We start from the raw sequence: 17206 nt of genomic DNA, 5'->3' as shown, positions 1-17206 counted from the left end.
CACACACACGCACACACACACACACACGCACACGCTACCCGCCCGTTCCCACCCCACTCCAGAGGTGAGCATTGGTTCTTCCCATGTTTGTGCAGACACACACACACATCCTTCTCACACACTCTTCACTGTCGCTAAAATGGGGTTGTGTCATCACTATTGTTCTGCCACTTGTTTTTCTCATAAAATAATACGTCACAGTCAGATGCAATAGCTCTACCTCATCCTCTTTCGTGGCTTTGCATTATTCCATTCACGCAAGTTTTAAAGGAACGCCTGGAAAATGTTTCTAGAAAGTGACAGATGCACAAGGCGGGAGGTGAGGGTGGAGTAGAGGAGGCTGCACTTACCTCCCCGTCGAACAGCTCGATCTCTCCCCCCTCCACCAGGATGGTGACCCGTTTCTTGCATTTCACCGAGGGGTGGCTGCATCCCTCGTTCCCCACCAGGATCCGAAAGGTCCCAGGGTTGCTGCCGCAGTAATCCTGGGGAAAGAGGTGTGCCAGGAGAGGACCATTATCCCCACTGGCCCTCACCAGACCAGAAGATTGGCATCTCTTCATGGCAGGCCTCTGAATATGTGTTGCAGGATGTTGCCATGTCCGTGGGTGTGTGTATGTGACTCTGTCTGTGCCCGGGGGGGCGGGGGATATGCCCAGGTGAATGACCAGGTGTGTCAACCTCACTCACGACAGATGAGCCAGGTGCCTGCAGCGAGTGGGGTGGGGGTGGGGAAGGAGGGGGAGGGAGGGAGGTGACATGTGGCCTGCTTTAATGGATGCATCAGGCTTAAAGGCCCTGCCTAGAGCCCATTTGCGTCCCACTGGAGCCCATGCCTAGAGTCCCACCCAGGTAACTGGGACAGTTTGACCACAAGGCATTTTGTGGCTTTAAATTCTGGTTGAATCCCTCTGAACCGCGGGCCCAGAAATGGAACCAAAGATGGTTTGACACAGCTCCACGGGTCCTGAGCTACCAGCTTGAGATGAGCAGAGAGGGTAAGGGAGCGCTGGTCCTTGTTGGTCAATTGCACAGAAAATTAAGCAAAAGGGGACACGGTCCTGGCAAATACCTCCTAGCAAACACCTTCGTGGTGGTTATTATTGTGGTATGATGGGAAGAAAGATAAAATGTTCAACTTAGAAAAACAGGTATGAATCTTGATTCTGCCACCTATTGGTAACGCTAAACAAACCACTTACCTTTCGGACACGCACACACATACACACACACCTATATGTGCACACACACTCACACACATACACATACATACACTCATACACACAAACACACACACCCATGTAGTCATACACACATACACTCACATATGCACACACACACACACCCATACTCACAACACACTCACATATGCACACACACACACACACACCCATACTCACGACACATACACTCACACATGCACATACATACACCCATATACACATACACACACACATACACCCATGTACTCATACACACATACACTCACACACATGCTCATGCATACACACACGCACACACACATACATACATATGTCCATACAACACACACAATCTGCACCTCTGTAAGATTCCATTCAACTTAACAAGATTGTTAGGTTAAACGGCTTTGTGTTAGGTTGATGGATGGCGAATGTTAAAAGAGGGAACAAGGGTGTGAGTGCTTTATCTGCTCTTATCATCAACTGAGATTTCTGAAAGAGAGGGACTTAGGTCCTGATACTCCCCAAAGGAGGATGGCAGAAGCAGGAGGGGCCCCAGAACACCACATCAGAAGACAACAGAACCAGCTGGGGGAAAGGAAGGAAGCCGCGCACACAGGGCACCGTTTGGAGGGGAGTCTTTCAAACTGGTCCACTTGGGAAAGCTAGCCTGGGCCGGGGAGGGCTGGGAGTGATAGATGCTGACCGGCTGGTCCTCATTGCACTGAATTAATTGTTTTTTCCTGGATGTTCAGATTTGAAATTGGCTGGGTAGTTGTTCTGCAAAGCTGACGCTGCCTCATCATTTGCAGCTGAGGCTGGGAGACTTCCACATGGAATCTGTGGGAAAGCTCTGGCAGGTGCATACCACCAGCTCACAGGTCCCTTGCCTGGTCTGCATGCCCCGTGTCCCCAGCACACTGCCTGCCTCTCTGGGCCAGCCTGGGTGTGAGGTGGGGACTGCAGAGGCTGCTGCTGGCTCCGCCCCATCCCCAGAACGCTCTACATGGGTCCACAGTCACCCATGCTACCTGACTCACCAGCTCCTGCAACTCAGCCTCTGGGGCTGGGGCTCCTATGGGTTTGTGGTCTTCCATTCAGACCATGCCAAGCCCCCACCCACCCCCTCCTCCTGGGAATGGAGACAGAGGGACCATGTTTGTTTAAAGCTTCACAAAATCAGTGCCTCGGCTCTGGTGAGAAAAGCACTCTTACTTCCTTGCCTACATATTTGATGTCAATCAGCAAGAGAAACTTACAAGAATCCACACAGTGGGGAGTGGGAGGCGGTGGGGTTGCTGCTGCACTCACCGGTGGCTGAGGATTCCTGGGATGTGTCTCATCTGCTGGGCAGGATGACTTTCCTGTGTCCCATCCTCCCACTCCTCCCATTCTGAATTGTACCAGGTTAGAAATTAAAATGGCAGAGAATCCCACAGAGCCATACTGTGGGATGCAAACTCCAGGGGACATTTTAACCAACCCCTGTCCAGGGCCACCGCACAACACCTGCCACCTGCAGACTGTGCACTGCAGAGGGTGCTGGCAGGGAGGGGACTGGGACTGAGATCCCAGCCCAACCCACTCCCTGAGCTATGCACCCAGACTGAGTCTGTGTCTGCAGAAGGAACAGACACCTTTTTCTAATTCCACATCCACGCCGATGTCACCTGCCGGTAGCCCTTCCCCCACTCCAAGCCTCATCAACAAGCAAGTATCTGTCTTGTTTTATAAGTCTCCAGGTGAGCAGAAGGAAAATGGACGATTTTGAGTTTCAAGTCCCATATCACTTCAGGACTTCTGTGAAGGACTGGAAAATAGTCCAATAGAGCCCAGACCCCAGAGTTCTTTCTGCAGACAGACCCACAAGGAGGAGGTGGAAAGCCACACCTCCCGCCCCTCCTAGAGAGAGACACACCCTCTCCCCATGTCCCCACCTCTCACCTGCACCAGAACGTACTGGCACTCCCCAGGGAACATGTATTTGAGCCCGTCGAAGGTGAGGTAGTGGGCCATGCCAATCGTGGAGCATGTGGCATCACACACGTGGCCTGTGCAGTTCCACTTCCGGTCCCGACAGACGCTAGGAGCAGTCATGGCAGATATGACAAGTTGGGCACCTTGGGTTTGAGGGGCCCATCTAGGCAACGGAGACAATAAAGTAACACAGAACACTCCGGGTGCCTCCCAACCCTCCAGGAAGCCCCAGGATCTTGAGGATCTGCAGCCTGGAGTGGCCAGCACGGGGCACAGCAAGGAGAGAGGGTAGCCTACCTGCTCTCCCTACAGGGGGGATACTGAGGCAAAGAAGGGAAGGGGTTGTCCACAGTGAGCCAGGCAGCCAGGGAGAAGGCTTAGATGCTCTTTAGGCCTTCTATATAAATTCGCTCAGCCTCACCCTGGAAGCCACATCTACCTGAGATTGGCCACAGGTCTCCGTAAAACAGACACACTGAGGTGGAAATCTTGAGGCTAATGGGAAAAACCAGACAAAACAGCAGGAACGCCCAGAGTCTGGAAAAGAGTGATGAAGCATGCACTTCTGCCAGGAGCAGTACTATGTGCACAACTACATGGAAACATGTTCATAGCTACATGCTAAAATCTAGGGTGATCTGCCCATTGCTCCGTGTCCCACCCTGCTACCACCTGGAACCAGAGCTGACATCAAGAAGCCCCCTTGTGCATCAGAGGTGGTAAGCTCAGACCTCAAGCACAAGGGACAGCCCTCTCTGCCTCTGTCCAGTGGGCCTCTTTCCAAGGCTGTGCACAGCCACAAAGCCAAAGGCAGGGTGAGTGAACAGGGCGAGGGGTTACATGTAGGACGGCCAAGGAGAAGGGAGAAGGCAACCAGCCACCCTGGCCTCAAAGCACACCATTGCAGGCACACTCACAATGTGCTCATGGGCAGTGTAAGGCCTGCATGGAAAGGACCCTCCAGACCCCGTGCCCACTGGCAGCCTGGCCACAAATGGCAAGGTTCCTGTCTTCCCCGGGGCCCATCTCCCTGAACAGAAGAACAAGTTTAGCACTCCTAATCCAAAAATCTGAAGTCCAACATGTTCTGAAACCCTAAGTTTTGAGCACCAACATGACACCACATGGGTGGCTGAGAGGGTGACACCTTTACTTACTGATGGTTGTACACAAACTTGGTTTCATGCACAAATATTAAAAATATTGTGTAGGTCGGGCACGGTGGCTCACACCTATAATCCCAGCACTTTGGGAGGCCAAGACAGGTGGATTACCTGAGGTCATGAGTTCGAGACCAGTCTGGCCAACATGGTGAAACCTTGTCTATACTAAAAAAATACAAAAAAATTAGCCGGACATGGTGGCACATGCCTATAATTCCAGCTACTCGGGAGGCTGAGGCAGGGGAATTGCTTGAACCAGGGACGTCGAGGTTGCAGTGAGCTGAGATCACTCCACTGTACTCCAGCCTGGGTAACAGAGCCAGAGTCCATCTCAAAAAAAAATTGTATAAAATTGCCCTCAGGCTATGTGCATAAGGTATTTATGAACCATAAATAAATGTCATGTTCAGACTCGGGTCCCATCCCCAAGACACCTCATTATGTATATGCAAATATTTCAAAATCCAAAATAATCCAAAATCCAAAACAATGCTGGCCCCAAGTATTTCTGCTAAGGGATACTGTTCTAACCTGTTGAACAGTGTCTGTGCAGGATGGGCGCAGGTGATGAGAAAGATTCTCCCTATTTTACAGATGGAGAAACACAGGCACAGGGGAAAGGCCGAGAGTAACCAAGTTCCCACAGGGGGCTGGAGGCAAGTGCAGAAGGTCCTGTGGCCGCATGTGCCCTCGATTCCCCCACAGGGCCTGGGTCCCCGGGCAGCCCTCACAGAGCCTCACCAGGTGTTGCAGTCAATCTTCACTGTTTCTCCGGGGGCGTACTCCTTGCCCTGATGGAAGCAGGGACACCTTTCCAGGGCCACACATCTGTTTTCATGCCGAACCTAAGGGAAATGAATCCAAAAGTCTTTAGGCCACCATGACCAATCTAAAGCCCTCCTCCAGCCCTCTCCAGGAAGGGTTGTCTGAGACTTGAGCCTACGGGTAAGCCCAGCAATGGGACCGGCACTGGGACCAGGGCTGAGCCGGGGGACAGTTTCCACCACAGGCCACGCCAGGGAGCGCATGCCCAGGCTGGGGCTTGGCAAACATGGGTTCCCATCTACATGGCTCCTGCCCATCAACTAATGATGGCCCTCTGCCCTCTCGTGCCCTGCTGGGGCACTGTAGCCTGGACACTTCCGCCATGGTACTCCAAAACATCACGTCCAGAGGCCTTGAAATGCACATATTCTTCCACCCAGACATCCCAAGTAATGGATTTCTCCAGGGGAAACAGAATTATGGACAAAGATTACTGGAGAATTATTTATCATTGTAAAAACATTGGAAACAATTAATAGAAAAATGACCAAATCCATTAAGGAATTACCAGGCCCTAGTATCCTGTGGCACTATGACAATGGCCCTTTGGAAGAATCTTAAATGGTTTAAGAATCTTAAATGAGAAATACTTATGCTGTTAATTTTTAGAGTAGGAAGAAAAACTGTATGTACATATGGTTCCAAATTTATATATATTTCACAAAAGACTAGAAGGAAATATAGAATTTACCTCCAGGTGGTGAGCTGGGATAGGGCAGTGGGAGGATTTTATTTTCTTTTTCAGTTTTAAAATTTTTTTCCAAATGTTCTTCAATGAGCATGTATTATGTTTATAATTAAAGAAAATGTATGCTATATTGAATAAAATTAATATGTACTTAATACTCTGGAGGTGAGGGCTGAATGCTGGGCATAGGTAGGAACAAATCAAAATTAGAGTCTGGGGGCTGGTCCAAGCCACAGGCCCCCTCCGGCCCAGTCTCCAGGATTCTGATTCACTCTCCACGGGCTAAACTCTACTTCCCTGTCCTCACCCCTTGGGAAACTACTTATGTGAGCCTGCTGTACTCCTCAGGTCTATTGCGGCTGGGGAAAAAAAGAACTAAGAACCACCGACACCAGTGGGCTCAGGAAGAGCCAGCCAAACCCACTCTGAGCTCCACATGCAGACATGCTTCTGTCCCGACTGCAGGGGGCAGCCGTGGATGCCTGCCCTGGCGTGGCCTAGGCTTGGGGGCTCTCAAAAGGCCTGGGTCACCCCCAAGTGAAGGACTGTGGCACCTTGGCCCCAGAGCTACCTGCAGGGCGAGAAGCTCCTGGTCTGGACAGCTCCAGCTCCACAAGACCCAGTCACTCCCCAGACAAGCCTGAGCTCCCAGGCCTGGAACTAGACAAGTCCCTAGGAACTGAGCAATCTTCAGCTGAACAAAGGGCTTTCAACGACCCAGGCTAGAATCATATGTGAGAGTGTGTGAGCATTGTGTGTGGGGGGTGGAGGTGTAGGGGGAGTAGGAAGAATACTCCACTACTTAAGGCCGCCTTCACCAAACCTCAGGAGGTGTTCCTGCATCCGCGGAAGCCCAGCTGATGGGGCAGAATGACAGTGCAGAGAAGCAGCAGCAGGTGGATCCACTCTTGGTAGCTCGTCCCTCCCAGAACCACTGTTCTTGGGAGAGAATGACCTTAGGCACCCAGGAGGAAAGATGGTACCTTGGTAGGAGCTGGAAGGGGCTGAAAAGCCTCTCTCTGGCAGAGCCTTCAAAGCCTCTGTCACAATTAGGGTGCATTTCCACATCACCCCCACCTGTGTTCGCTCTGACTTAAGCCTGAGGCCTGCCACCTAGTGGCTGCTATAAGAATGACTGAGGCATGGGATCTTAGAGTCCACGGAAACCAGATAAGCCTCCTTGCAGCAAACATCATGTGGGGCAGAAGGGATGCAGGGATGGACTCCAGCGAACAGAGCCAGGCTCACCTCACCTCAGCAGCACATGTGTTGCCCCTCACCCTCGGGCAGGCGGGTTGGGGGCTCCCAGGCCTCTCGGTCTGCATGCTGCATGGTTTTACCTATCGCCATGCTATTCAACCCATGGGCCAACCCACCATGCATCCACGGCCCAGGGAGTCCCTCCTCTCACCCAGGTGTGGGTCTGTAGAAGCCCAGCCCAACTCCAGCAGACAGAACACTCAAGTCCCAGCTCGGCCGTGAGATAACAACGCCATGACTCATGACTGCAGCCGCCACCTCCTCCCCATCTTTTTTTTTTTTTTTTTTTTTGATACAGAGTCTCACTCTGTCACCAGGCTAGAGTGCAGTGGAACAATCTCGGCTCACTGCAATCTCCACCTCCAAATTCAAGTGATTCTCCTGCCTCAGCCTCCCGAGTAGGTACTACAGGCACACGCCACTGCACCCAGCTAATTTTTGTATTTTTAGCAGAGATGGAGTTTCATCATGTTGGCCAGGTTGGTCTCGATCCCTTGACCTCATAATCTGCCCACCTCGGTCTCCCAAAGTGCTGGGATTACAGGCATGAGCCACCGCGGCCGGCCACCTCCTCCTCCTTCTGAGCACCCACTGCAAACCACCTGGCTGCTCTCTACCCTGACTCATGTTAGCAAGACGAGATTATTAATTCATGGACAGCAATATCAAAATAGGACCTTGATATTAAATGAGACCTGCTATGAAAGCCACAGTGGTGTGAGTTAGGTCCATAAGAGAGCTGGAGAGGAGCCAAACACAGCCTTAAAGGAGAGGAAAGGGGTTTCGGGCCACAGCGTGAGGCTCCTGACTTGGGCGAGAACAGCAGGTGACAACAGTCCAGCTAAAAACACCCAGAGAATCCCAAAGCCTTACAGACATTCAGGGAGGTGGAAATTCATCGAGGTAGAAAGGCGTAGAAATAAAGGGGTGATTCGGGGGATGGAAGGAACCCAGAGAGGAGCTGTGCAGAGAAGCGGGGCAGGCCAGTGCAGCAGTCCCTGACCGAATTTTGTGGCAAGTCACTCAAACCTCACAATTAACATGAAGAGGACCATCTCTGCTTAGTGTTAATCCCTTTGGGGCATCAGAAGGCTACTAAGATAAAGTCTATGAATGTCCCTTGAAAACTTCAGAAGAAAGCATGGCAGAAATACTCATCACATCATTCATCACCTCATGACATCTTCAGTCAGAAGGGGCTTGAGCTGAGAACATGGTCCTACATGCTGGTCAGTCCAAGAAAAATTATAAAGTAGGAAAAAAATGGTTTTTGTTACCTTTTCTGAAAAGGCTCCATTGTCCCTGAACTCCCCACACATAAACACCATCGTGACCCGCTCCCCAAAATCTTTTTTACCTTCCAACTGCCACTCACTGATTCTCCTACCGCATGAGTACTTTCAGGCCAAAACAGCTGAATTCAGCCAGAAGTCTGCTAGGAGGAGAGCAATCTGAGGAAAGAACTCGTGCTCAGCGCGGGGACTCTTCCTAGGAGGACTTATAAAGTTCCGCTTTTTTTAAGCCTCTCGCTTGTTAACCAAAATGAATTTTTTGCTTATTATATTTCAGTAAGCCTGACTGAGTGACAAATTGTGGAGCACGTAGGAGATATTTCTGACACAAGCTCTTCCTTGGACCTTTTAAAATGTGCACTGCCCCCATGTGAGGCACCTCTGGGTGTACCGCTGAACCCAAGCTCTGAACTTTAAGAAGCGGTGCCTGGTAGGGTGTGGTGGCTCATGCCTGTAATCCCAGGACTTTGGGAGGCTGAGGCTGGTGGATCACGAGGTCAGGAGTTCGAGACCAGCCTGGTTCAACCAACATGGTGAAGCCCTGTCTCTAGTAAAAATACAAAAATTAGCTGGGCATAGTGGCACGTGCCTATAGTCCCAGCTGCTCAGAAGGCTGAGGCAGGAGAATTGCTTGAACCCAGAAGGCGGAGGTTGCAATTGGGCCTAACGGTTTCTTCTCCTCGGCCCTCTGTGATGGTCCTGGAGTTACCATGGCACTGCACTCCAGCCTGGGTGACAGAGCAAGACTCCATCTCAAAAAGAAAAAAGTGGTGCCCAACTGTTTCGTCTTCATATGGGGCCAGTGAGGAAACTGGACATCCTGGGATCAGGAACATAAACACACTTCTCACTGCCAAGAGGCCCCTAATACTGGCAGACCCGGGTGCCAGTCTGGGAGACGTAACGGCTAGGTTTCAACGGGTAAGTTAGCATCTCCCCGACAGTGGGACATTTCCACCAGAGCCTTCAGTGTTTCAGGCTGGAGGAGCCCTGATCAGGAGACCAGAATTTCCGCTATACAACTATGAAGCCTTGACCCAGCTCAGGGTTTCTCCTCCGCCCGCTGTGATGGTCCTGGAATTACCACTGTGGTCGGACTCTGGAAGGGGCAGCAGGGCAGTGGGTTGTGCTTTGCTGTCACCTAGTGGTGGGAGCAGGTACTATTCTAACTTAAAGGGACAGACGCTTCAGGCAAGCATCACTCCAGGAATTTCTAAACTGCTTGGAAGTTCTTCTAGCACAACCTCCTCATTTTATCGACCCAGTGGGTCTCAGAAAGTGAACACTGGGATCTAAAAAGTTGCTCCAGAACCGCGGCTTAGGTGCAGACATGGCCAAGTCCAAGAACCACACAACACACAACCAGTCCCGAAAATGGCACAGAAATGGTATCGAGAAACCCCGATCACAAAGATACGAATCTCTTGAGGGGGTGGACCCCAAGTTCCTGAGGAACATGCGCTTTGCCAAGAAGCACAACAAGAAGGGCCTAAAGAAGATGCAGGCCAACAATGCCAAGGCCATGAGTGCACGTGCCAAGGCCATCAAGGCTCTCGTAAAGCCCAAGGAGGTTAAGCCCAAGATCCCAAAGAGGGTGTCAGCCGCAAGCTCGATCGACTTGCCTACATGGCCCACCCCAAGCTTGGGGAGCGTGCTCGTGCACGCATTGCCAAGGGGCTCAGGCTCTGCCGGCCAAAAGTCAGGGCCAAGTCCAAGGATCAAAACAAGGCCCAGGCTGCACCTCCAGCTTCAGTTCCAGCTCAGGCTCCCAAAGGTGCCCAGGCCCCTACAAAGGCTTCAGAGTAGATATCTCTGTCTGCCAATGTGAGGACAGAAGGACTGGTGCGACCCCCCGGGGCTGCCATCTGCATGGGGCTGGGGTCCTCCTGTGCTATTTGTACAAATAAACATGAAGGGGGAAAAAAAAAGTTGCTCCGGTGTGTGCTAATTCCCAGCAGCACCTCTGTTCATAGCAGGATTCACAGTTTTCCACCATGAAATTACTGTAATAGTGATCATTAAACTACCACTCACGGTTGAGCACTGTGGCTCATGCCTGTAATCCCAGCACTTTGGGAGGCTGAGGCAGGTGGATCACCTGAGGTCAGGAGTTCAAGATCAGCCTGGCCAACATGGTGAAACCCCATCTCTACTAAAAATACAAAAATTTTCTGGGCATGGTGGCGCACCCCTGTAGTTCCTACGCAGGAGGCTGACGCAGGAGAACGGCTTGAACCGGGGAGCAGAGGTTGCAGTGAGCCAAGATGGAGCTGCTGCACTTCAGCCTGTGTGACAGAGCTAAACTCCGTCTCAAAAAAAAATATTTTAAAAGAAGAAAATATTTTTTAATTGGGTGGGATCATATTATTTTTTGTCATTGCTTTCTGTTTCATTTTTATTGTATTTACAAAAGCATGGGTCCACAGCCGATTGGAAATCTAAGAAAAAGCATCCTTCACGGGTCTTTTGGATGGACAGCAGGAAGAACCAATGGGTGCAGCCTCTGAGACAGCCCTGGATAGTTACAAAAACAATTCGAGCTATTCCTACAATTCTGTAGCACTCTCTGGCTTTCAAGTGCTTTCACACACATCTTGGGGCTCACAGCCATGTATCACAGAGGTGGAACAGGAATTAAGTGTCTACATAACACAAGAGGTAACGGGGCGTCCGGTAAAGACTGAAGGACTGTGCAAGAGCGCAGAGTGGGAGAGCAGGGAAGCCTGGCCTGACAGGTCTGCCCTCTGCACCCCATTCCTGCTCGGTGCTCTTTCTGCTCTCCACAGATCTGCCCCCAGGAAAAAAGACACTTCCCTCCTCCCCTTTCCAATCCTCAGAAGAATGCAGAGCCCATGGCCTCCTCCCCAAACCCTTAGTGACATTCCACAACCCTGCCACTTCACATGGGACAGGCTGGACAGAGAAACGCCCTGGGGGTAACGTCGGCACCATCAGATGGGCCCAAACAGGGCGTTTCCAGGCCCAGCCCCATTTTCTTTGTGTTACAGCCAAGAACACATGTCCCGTGCTGCAGCCAGCATGCTGCGCACACTTAATAAATTTCACGGACTTCTCTGCTCTGTCAAATCTGGCCTCAGTAATTTGCACATTCGCCGGCATCCTAATGAAGCAGTTGTGAAAATAACCCAATCTCTTACAATATGAACTTGCGAGCTGATGATCCCCTGTGGCGGGAGTGCGAGGCACCTCGTCATGTGACAGGTATCCAAGTGCTGTCCTCAGAACGCATGCCCAATGCATCAGGAATGCCAACAGAGCACCTAACGGGGCAGCCACACCCTGCATTTGAGGTCTCACTCTCCTCTTGGGATTTGGAATCGTAATGCAATTATTGTGGTTATTAATATTTAAGGCTATCTGTATTTTTTCCTTCATGACAAAAAAGTTCATTTCAAAGCATGTCCAATGCTGACACAGTCCTCTGAGTGATGTTCCTTTTTTTGCTGAGTATGGTAAACAATGATCTATGCCTCCACCACACCAAAGCTCTAAGACACTGCGTAAGAGGCCCCAGGGATAAGAAGAGCAATGAGGAGATTCCCCTGCCCTCTCCTATTTTTTGTTCCTACCCAGGTCTGAGTTTCCCTACCTTAGAGACCCTTCGTGATACTCACCTTGGGCAAAGGCACCAAACAACCCTTCTGGTTCAAAGGTGCTCACTGGCCAACCCCTAGCTCTCCTCATCAGAAAAGACAGTTCCAAAGCCCTCAGAGGCTAAGGCAGAAGAGGGAAGAATTACTGAGTGTTGGTCTCTCTGTTTGGGAGAAGGAAGAGTTGAAGGGGAAATAGAAAAGAAAGCATCTGTCCTTCACACGCTGCAATCCCAGCCTTCCTGAGAGACACTGGTAACTAGTCCACGTTCCCTCTACAGAATATGACAGGTCCCATAGTCCAGGACCCTGCCCCTCAAGCGGAGCCCTGGGCATCAGTAAGTCTCCTCCACAAGAGCCACCCTCTCCCATTCTGGCCTGCCCCAACCCCTCACCATTGACTTTGGGTATAAGGAATTGGGGTCAGGGAAAACAAGAAGACAGGATGCATTTGAAAGAGAAACATCCAGAAGTTGCATCCTTCGGAGTGACAAGAATAACGTATGCATAATCTGTGTAATACAATCCTGGCCTCAGATTAGACTGGGGAGGGAGGGTAGGAGGAGCAGGCATGCTCAGATCATCGCCACCAGCAGCAGATCCACGCGGGACCCACGGAGTCGAAAACCGGCATAGCCTTGGATGCGTGGCCTCCATGCCTGTTTTCAGTCACAGCACCGGAGTCACGGAATGTCAAGAGCTGGCAAAGACCTCACGACTCATGTTACAGGTGAGGAAAACAAGGCTCTCGATGGGGAAGAGACTTGTTGGGCCCATGGCCTGTTAGTGACACAGCAGGTACCTCAATGTCTTTTCTTGAAATAGAAAGTTATAAACATATATGTCAATCATATGCAAATATATGTGTGTCCCTCCATTTTCACAGCATGGAAGGCAGCCCCTGGGAAAATCAGAGTGGAAATGCTTGTTTTTACTTGCAGGTATTTTCTGGATATTCTTTGCTTCCTATGACTCCTGTAAGCTGAATTCTGTTTTTGTCAGATCCCATGAGGCTCAGCCCCAGGCATTTTCCTAACACCCCCTCCCTGGCTTTGGCAGCGGACTCTGCCACAGAAGAGCCTCCCTCCTCCATGCCCCCATTACCAGCACCACCTCCATTACCATCCTTCTTTAGCCCCTCTTTCTTCCTCTCTCCGGCTCCACAGGCCCCTCACTCATCCCTGCCTACAGGAAACTGAAGGGCAGGCGCCAGCTCTGTGCCTAGTGACTCACCATGCCGGGGGGGCAGAGGCAGCCGGAGACACAGCCCGTGCTCATGCACTCCAGGTCATAGTTCTGGCACGTCTTGGCACACTCGAGCCCTTCAGCCCGCGGGTTGTCAGCGGGACACACCAACTTGACCATGGGGGGCCGACAGGATAGGCTCCTTTTGCCTTGAAGGTAGGAAAAGCAAAGAGGTGATTAGTGAAGGAGAGAATGGACCTACCTTCCACCCTGTCCTTTGGTCCCCTGGATGCTGTCACTTAATTCAGGAGACTCAGAATCGCCCACTCGCTGGGACCTGCTGCTGCCTGAGCCGGAGTCCCTATGTGGGACTGGGAGGGCAGCTTCATCTGCTCACCTGGGCTTCTGACCTCGGGCTCACACTGGTGGCACCTATTCTGACCCCAGCTCTCATCTGATGTCCCACACTTGTCGTCACCCTTGACCCCACTGTAGCAGGTTACATTAAATCAGGATGCATTGCAGAAATTTCCAGACTCAGGCTTGAAAAGACCTGAGTTTGGGGCTAAAAAGGAGTTTTAATGCTTCCCAACAGAATCATTCCCAGATGGTTACAACTAATGTGGGGAGAAAAGGGCATTTGACCACAATCTTTAAAAGAGGTCTTTACTTCAAAGTAAATGCGGCACGTACACACCACGGAATACTATGCAGCCATAAAAAATGAGTTTGTGTCCTTTGTAGGGACATGGATGAACCTAGAAACCATCATTCTCAATAAACTGACACAAGAACAGAAAACCAAACACCGCAGGTTTTCACTCATAGGTGGGTGATGAACAATGAGAATACCTGGGCACAGGGAAGGGAACAACACTCACGGGAGTAAGTGGGGGGGGGGTGGAGGGGAGGAGAGGGGAGGAACAGTGGGGCGGGCAGGGAGGATGGGGAGGGATAACACCAGGAGAAATGCCTGATGTAGGCAACGGGGTGGGGGAAGGAGCCAGCAAACCACTGTGGTATGCATGTACCTATGCAACAATCCTGCAGGATGCAGGACGTGCACATGTACCCCAGAGCCCATATCCAGTGAAGCGTCAGCCCCTGCCCTGCCACTTCATTTGAATTTGCGACACTTGCAACACTCCATGCCGACACTCCGGTCTCCCCTCCCTCTGACGCCTTGTATATGCTCTTCTCACCATCTGATACACTGCACATCTCACTTGTTCACGGTCCTCCCCAAGCCACTGGGCCTACTAGAACATGCGCTCCATGGAGCCAGGGATTTCTGCCTGCTTTGCTCATTGACATCCTGTTTCCTGGAAATTAGCAGGTATCAATGGCTGACTGGGTAATGCTGACAGCTGATGACCGATACAGCACCTTCCTTTTAAAAGCCCAGGTGCACTTAATAGCATTTGTAAACCCTACTAGCTCCTGCGGGCAAAAAGTCAAAATTTCTAGACTTATTTTTGTACAGAAACTTTTGTTAGGAAACTGAAACTCCAAGAGGCTAAATGGCCTCTCCCAATCTGCACAGAATCTCAGGGAGTTTCCTGACTTTGAAAAATACTACATTTTCCAGTGACCAGAGTAGAAGATTCTGAGCAGCACTGAAGGGAGGTCTGAGAGGCAGAACGCAACAGAGAGAGAGGGTCGGGGGGAAATGCTCTGAGAGGGAGAGAAAGGGAGACGCAGAAGGATGGAGTGACCTCGAGGTCACAAGTTCTGGTCTCAACTTTTGAGCCACCCACACCCTCAGGATCTTGCCCAAATCGAGGCTCCCCAGTCAGTCATGCCAGGAGCCTGACCTCTCACACGGGGCAAGCAAGCAGCATGGCACAGAACTGGGTCCCTTGAACAGAAGGAACCTTATGGAACGTGAGAGGCAGAGAGAGAAGCAGCCAGGCTGGAGGTTGAAGACAGACATTTATCTCTCTCCCACTGGAAGAGTCCTTTCTAAGCAAGGATGAGCCTTCTGGAAGCAAATAAGGCCCATGTGATCCACAAATGTGAACGTGAAATCCCCAGTACCAGGTCAGCACCTTCTCCCTGCTGTGCCTGGTCCTTAAACAGTACAGCAGGTCCAGACGTGGTGGTTCATGCCTGTAATCCTAGCACTTTGGGAGGCTGAGGCACGCAGGTCACTTGAGGTCAGGAGTTGGAGACCAGCCTGGCCAACATGGCCAAACCCTGTCTCTAGTAAAAATAAAAAAATAAAAAAATTATCCAGGTGTGGTGACATGTGCCTGTAATTCCAGCTACTTGGGAGGCTGAAACACGAGAATCGCTTGAACCCAGGAGGGTTGCAGTGAACCAAGACAGCACCACTCCACTCCAGCCTGGGTGACAGAGCGAGACTCTTGGGAAAAAAAAAAAAAAAGGCAGTACAGCAGCCACCAGGACCTTCGAATGGAAAGCAACAGACCCAACCCTTCTCTTTTTCTCTTTCAAATCCATCCAAGAGCTTTCTAAGGAAAAAGCTGTCTTCATCAGCAAGTCCACAGGAAACAAGAGGCCATAAAAGAAGGGTGACTGTCATGACAGTCAAGGCGACCAGCTCACTCACAGCTATTCACTGGGTTAAGGTCACCATGGGCAAACTAGAGGTCTCACAGGATCCATCTGCTTACACAGAAGTCTTTCCCCCTACACAAAACAAAATGCTTCTTGCCTCAATGATTTGGATTTACATATGCAAAGACACGTCTTGGCCGGAAGGTCCCTCACACAAACCCAGAAATTGCAGTGATCCTGGTCGGAGCCAGAGCCGTGCCTGAATGCACACACACATCAGATGGTGCCACCCAGCTCTCCCCCATTCCACATGTGAGGTATGTGGGCAGGATGGAGTCCAAAGGACCCTCCAGGGGCACAGTACTCACTGCGGTGAGTCAGGGGACTGCTGAGGACAGCGTCGGGCAGCAGGCTTCCAGGGACTTCACTCATGGTACAGTGCATGAAGCCATCCTCACAGTAGCTGCAGAGAGGAAAATCACAGCCCAGCTTCACGAGACTGGTCTACACTCGCCGCTGCCACATCCTCACCTCCTGCTCCCTGCCCCTTCCAACCAGGTCCCAGTCCCAGAACCCCTCCTGAAGCGCAGCTCGCTAACATCACCAGTGAGTGATCCCCATGTCACTAAACCGCATGGGATTTTGTTCAGTGATTTTTTTCATTGATCCCATTCAACATTATTCATCACTGTTGAACACGCCAGTCTTCTAGAAAAAGAAATGTTTATCTCTGCAGGCTTCCCTCCCACTTCCCTGCTTCCTCCTTCTCGGCCTCAGCTTTCACGCGCCCCCACTGCTTGGCCTTGAAATATCGGCCTTCCCCAGGCTCCGTCCTAGGCTCACTCCTCTTCTCACGTTCTGCTGCCTTCCACACCCCCAGCTCTAATCACAGACGTGACTCACAAACCTCCACCAGCAGCTCGGACTGCGCCTTTGAACCCCAGACGCACATACTCAAATGCCTACATGGTCTCACTAACGCAGTAAGTCTCAAAAACATTTCAAACTCGGTACATCCAACACTAAACACAATCCCCCACCAAAGCCGATCCTCTTCCAGGGCGGATTCACTGAATGGTGGTGACGCCATCCAACTAGCCCCACAACCGGAAGCCCAGGGTCACCCCTGCCACTGTATTCTCCCTCACCCTCTGTATCTGATCCACCACCACACCCTTGGACTTGGTGTCCTGTATGTCACTGAAATTCATATCCACTTCATCTCCACTGTCATGAGACAAGACACTAGCATCTCTCGCCTGGCCTATGCAAAAGACTCCTGGCTGACTATGTTTTTTTTTTGTTTTTTTTTTTGAGACAGAGTTTCACTCATGTTACCCAGGCTGGAGTACAATGGCGCGATCTCGGCTCACCGCAACCTCCGCCTCCTGGGTTCAGGCAATTCTCCTGCCTCAGCCTCCTGAGTAGCTGGGATTACAGGCACGCGCCACCATGCCCAGCTAATTTTTTGTATTTTTAGTAG

The 17206-nt window shown here is 51.1% G+C and overlaps 1 protein-coding gene and 1 pseudogene across 2 annotated transcripts in view; one reads left to right on the top strand and one right to left on the bottom strand.

Annotated features, from left to right (window-relative positions):
- VWF (von Willebrand factor) overlaps nucleotides 1-17206 on the bottom strand; it is a 173693-nt gene that overhangs the window by 76290 nt on the left and 80197 nt on the right. For both annotated transcript variants that reach the window (XM_017546163.1, XM_017546164.1), the window contains exons 17-21: nucleotides 16092-16186; nucleotides 13252-13412; nucleotides 5084-5187; nucleotides 3147-3285; nucleotides 351-485 (exon numbers count right to left, since the gene is read on the bottom strand). In XM_017546163.1, coding sequence (XP_017401652.1) covers nucleotides 351-485; nucleotides 3147-3285; nucleotides 5084-5187; nucleotides 13252-13412; nucleotides 16092-16186 — 634 coding nt within the window. The remainder of the gene's footprint in view (nucleotides 1-350; nucleotides 486-3146; nucleotides 3286-5083; nucleotides 5188-13251; nucleotides 13413-16091; nucleotides 16187-17206) is intronic.
- LOC108316351 lies at nucleotides 9716-10322 on the top strand (annotated as a pseudogene).

This window comes from Cebus imitator, unplaced genomic scaffold (assembly GCF_001604975.1).
Source record: "Cebus imitator isolate Cc_AM_T3 unplaced genomic scaffold, Cebus_imitator-1.0 Scaffold187, whole genome shotgun sequence".
In the NCBI taxonomy this organism is placed as follows: domain Eukaryota; kingdom Metazoa; phylum Chordata; class Mammalia; order Primates; family Cebidae; genus Cebus; species Cebus imitator.
This window is presented reverse-complemented; position numbering and strand designations above follow the sequence as displayed.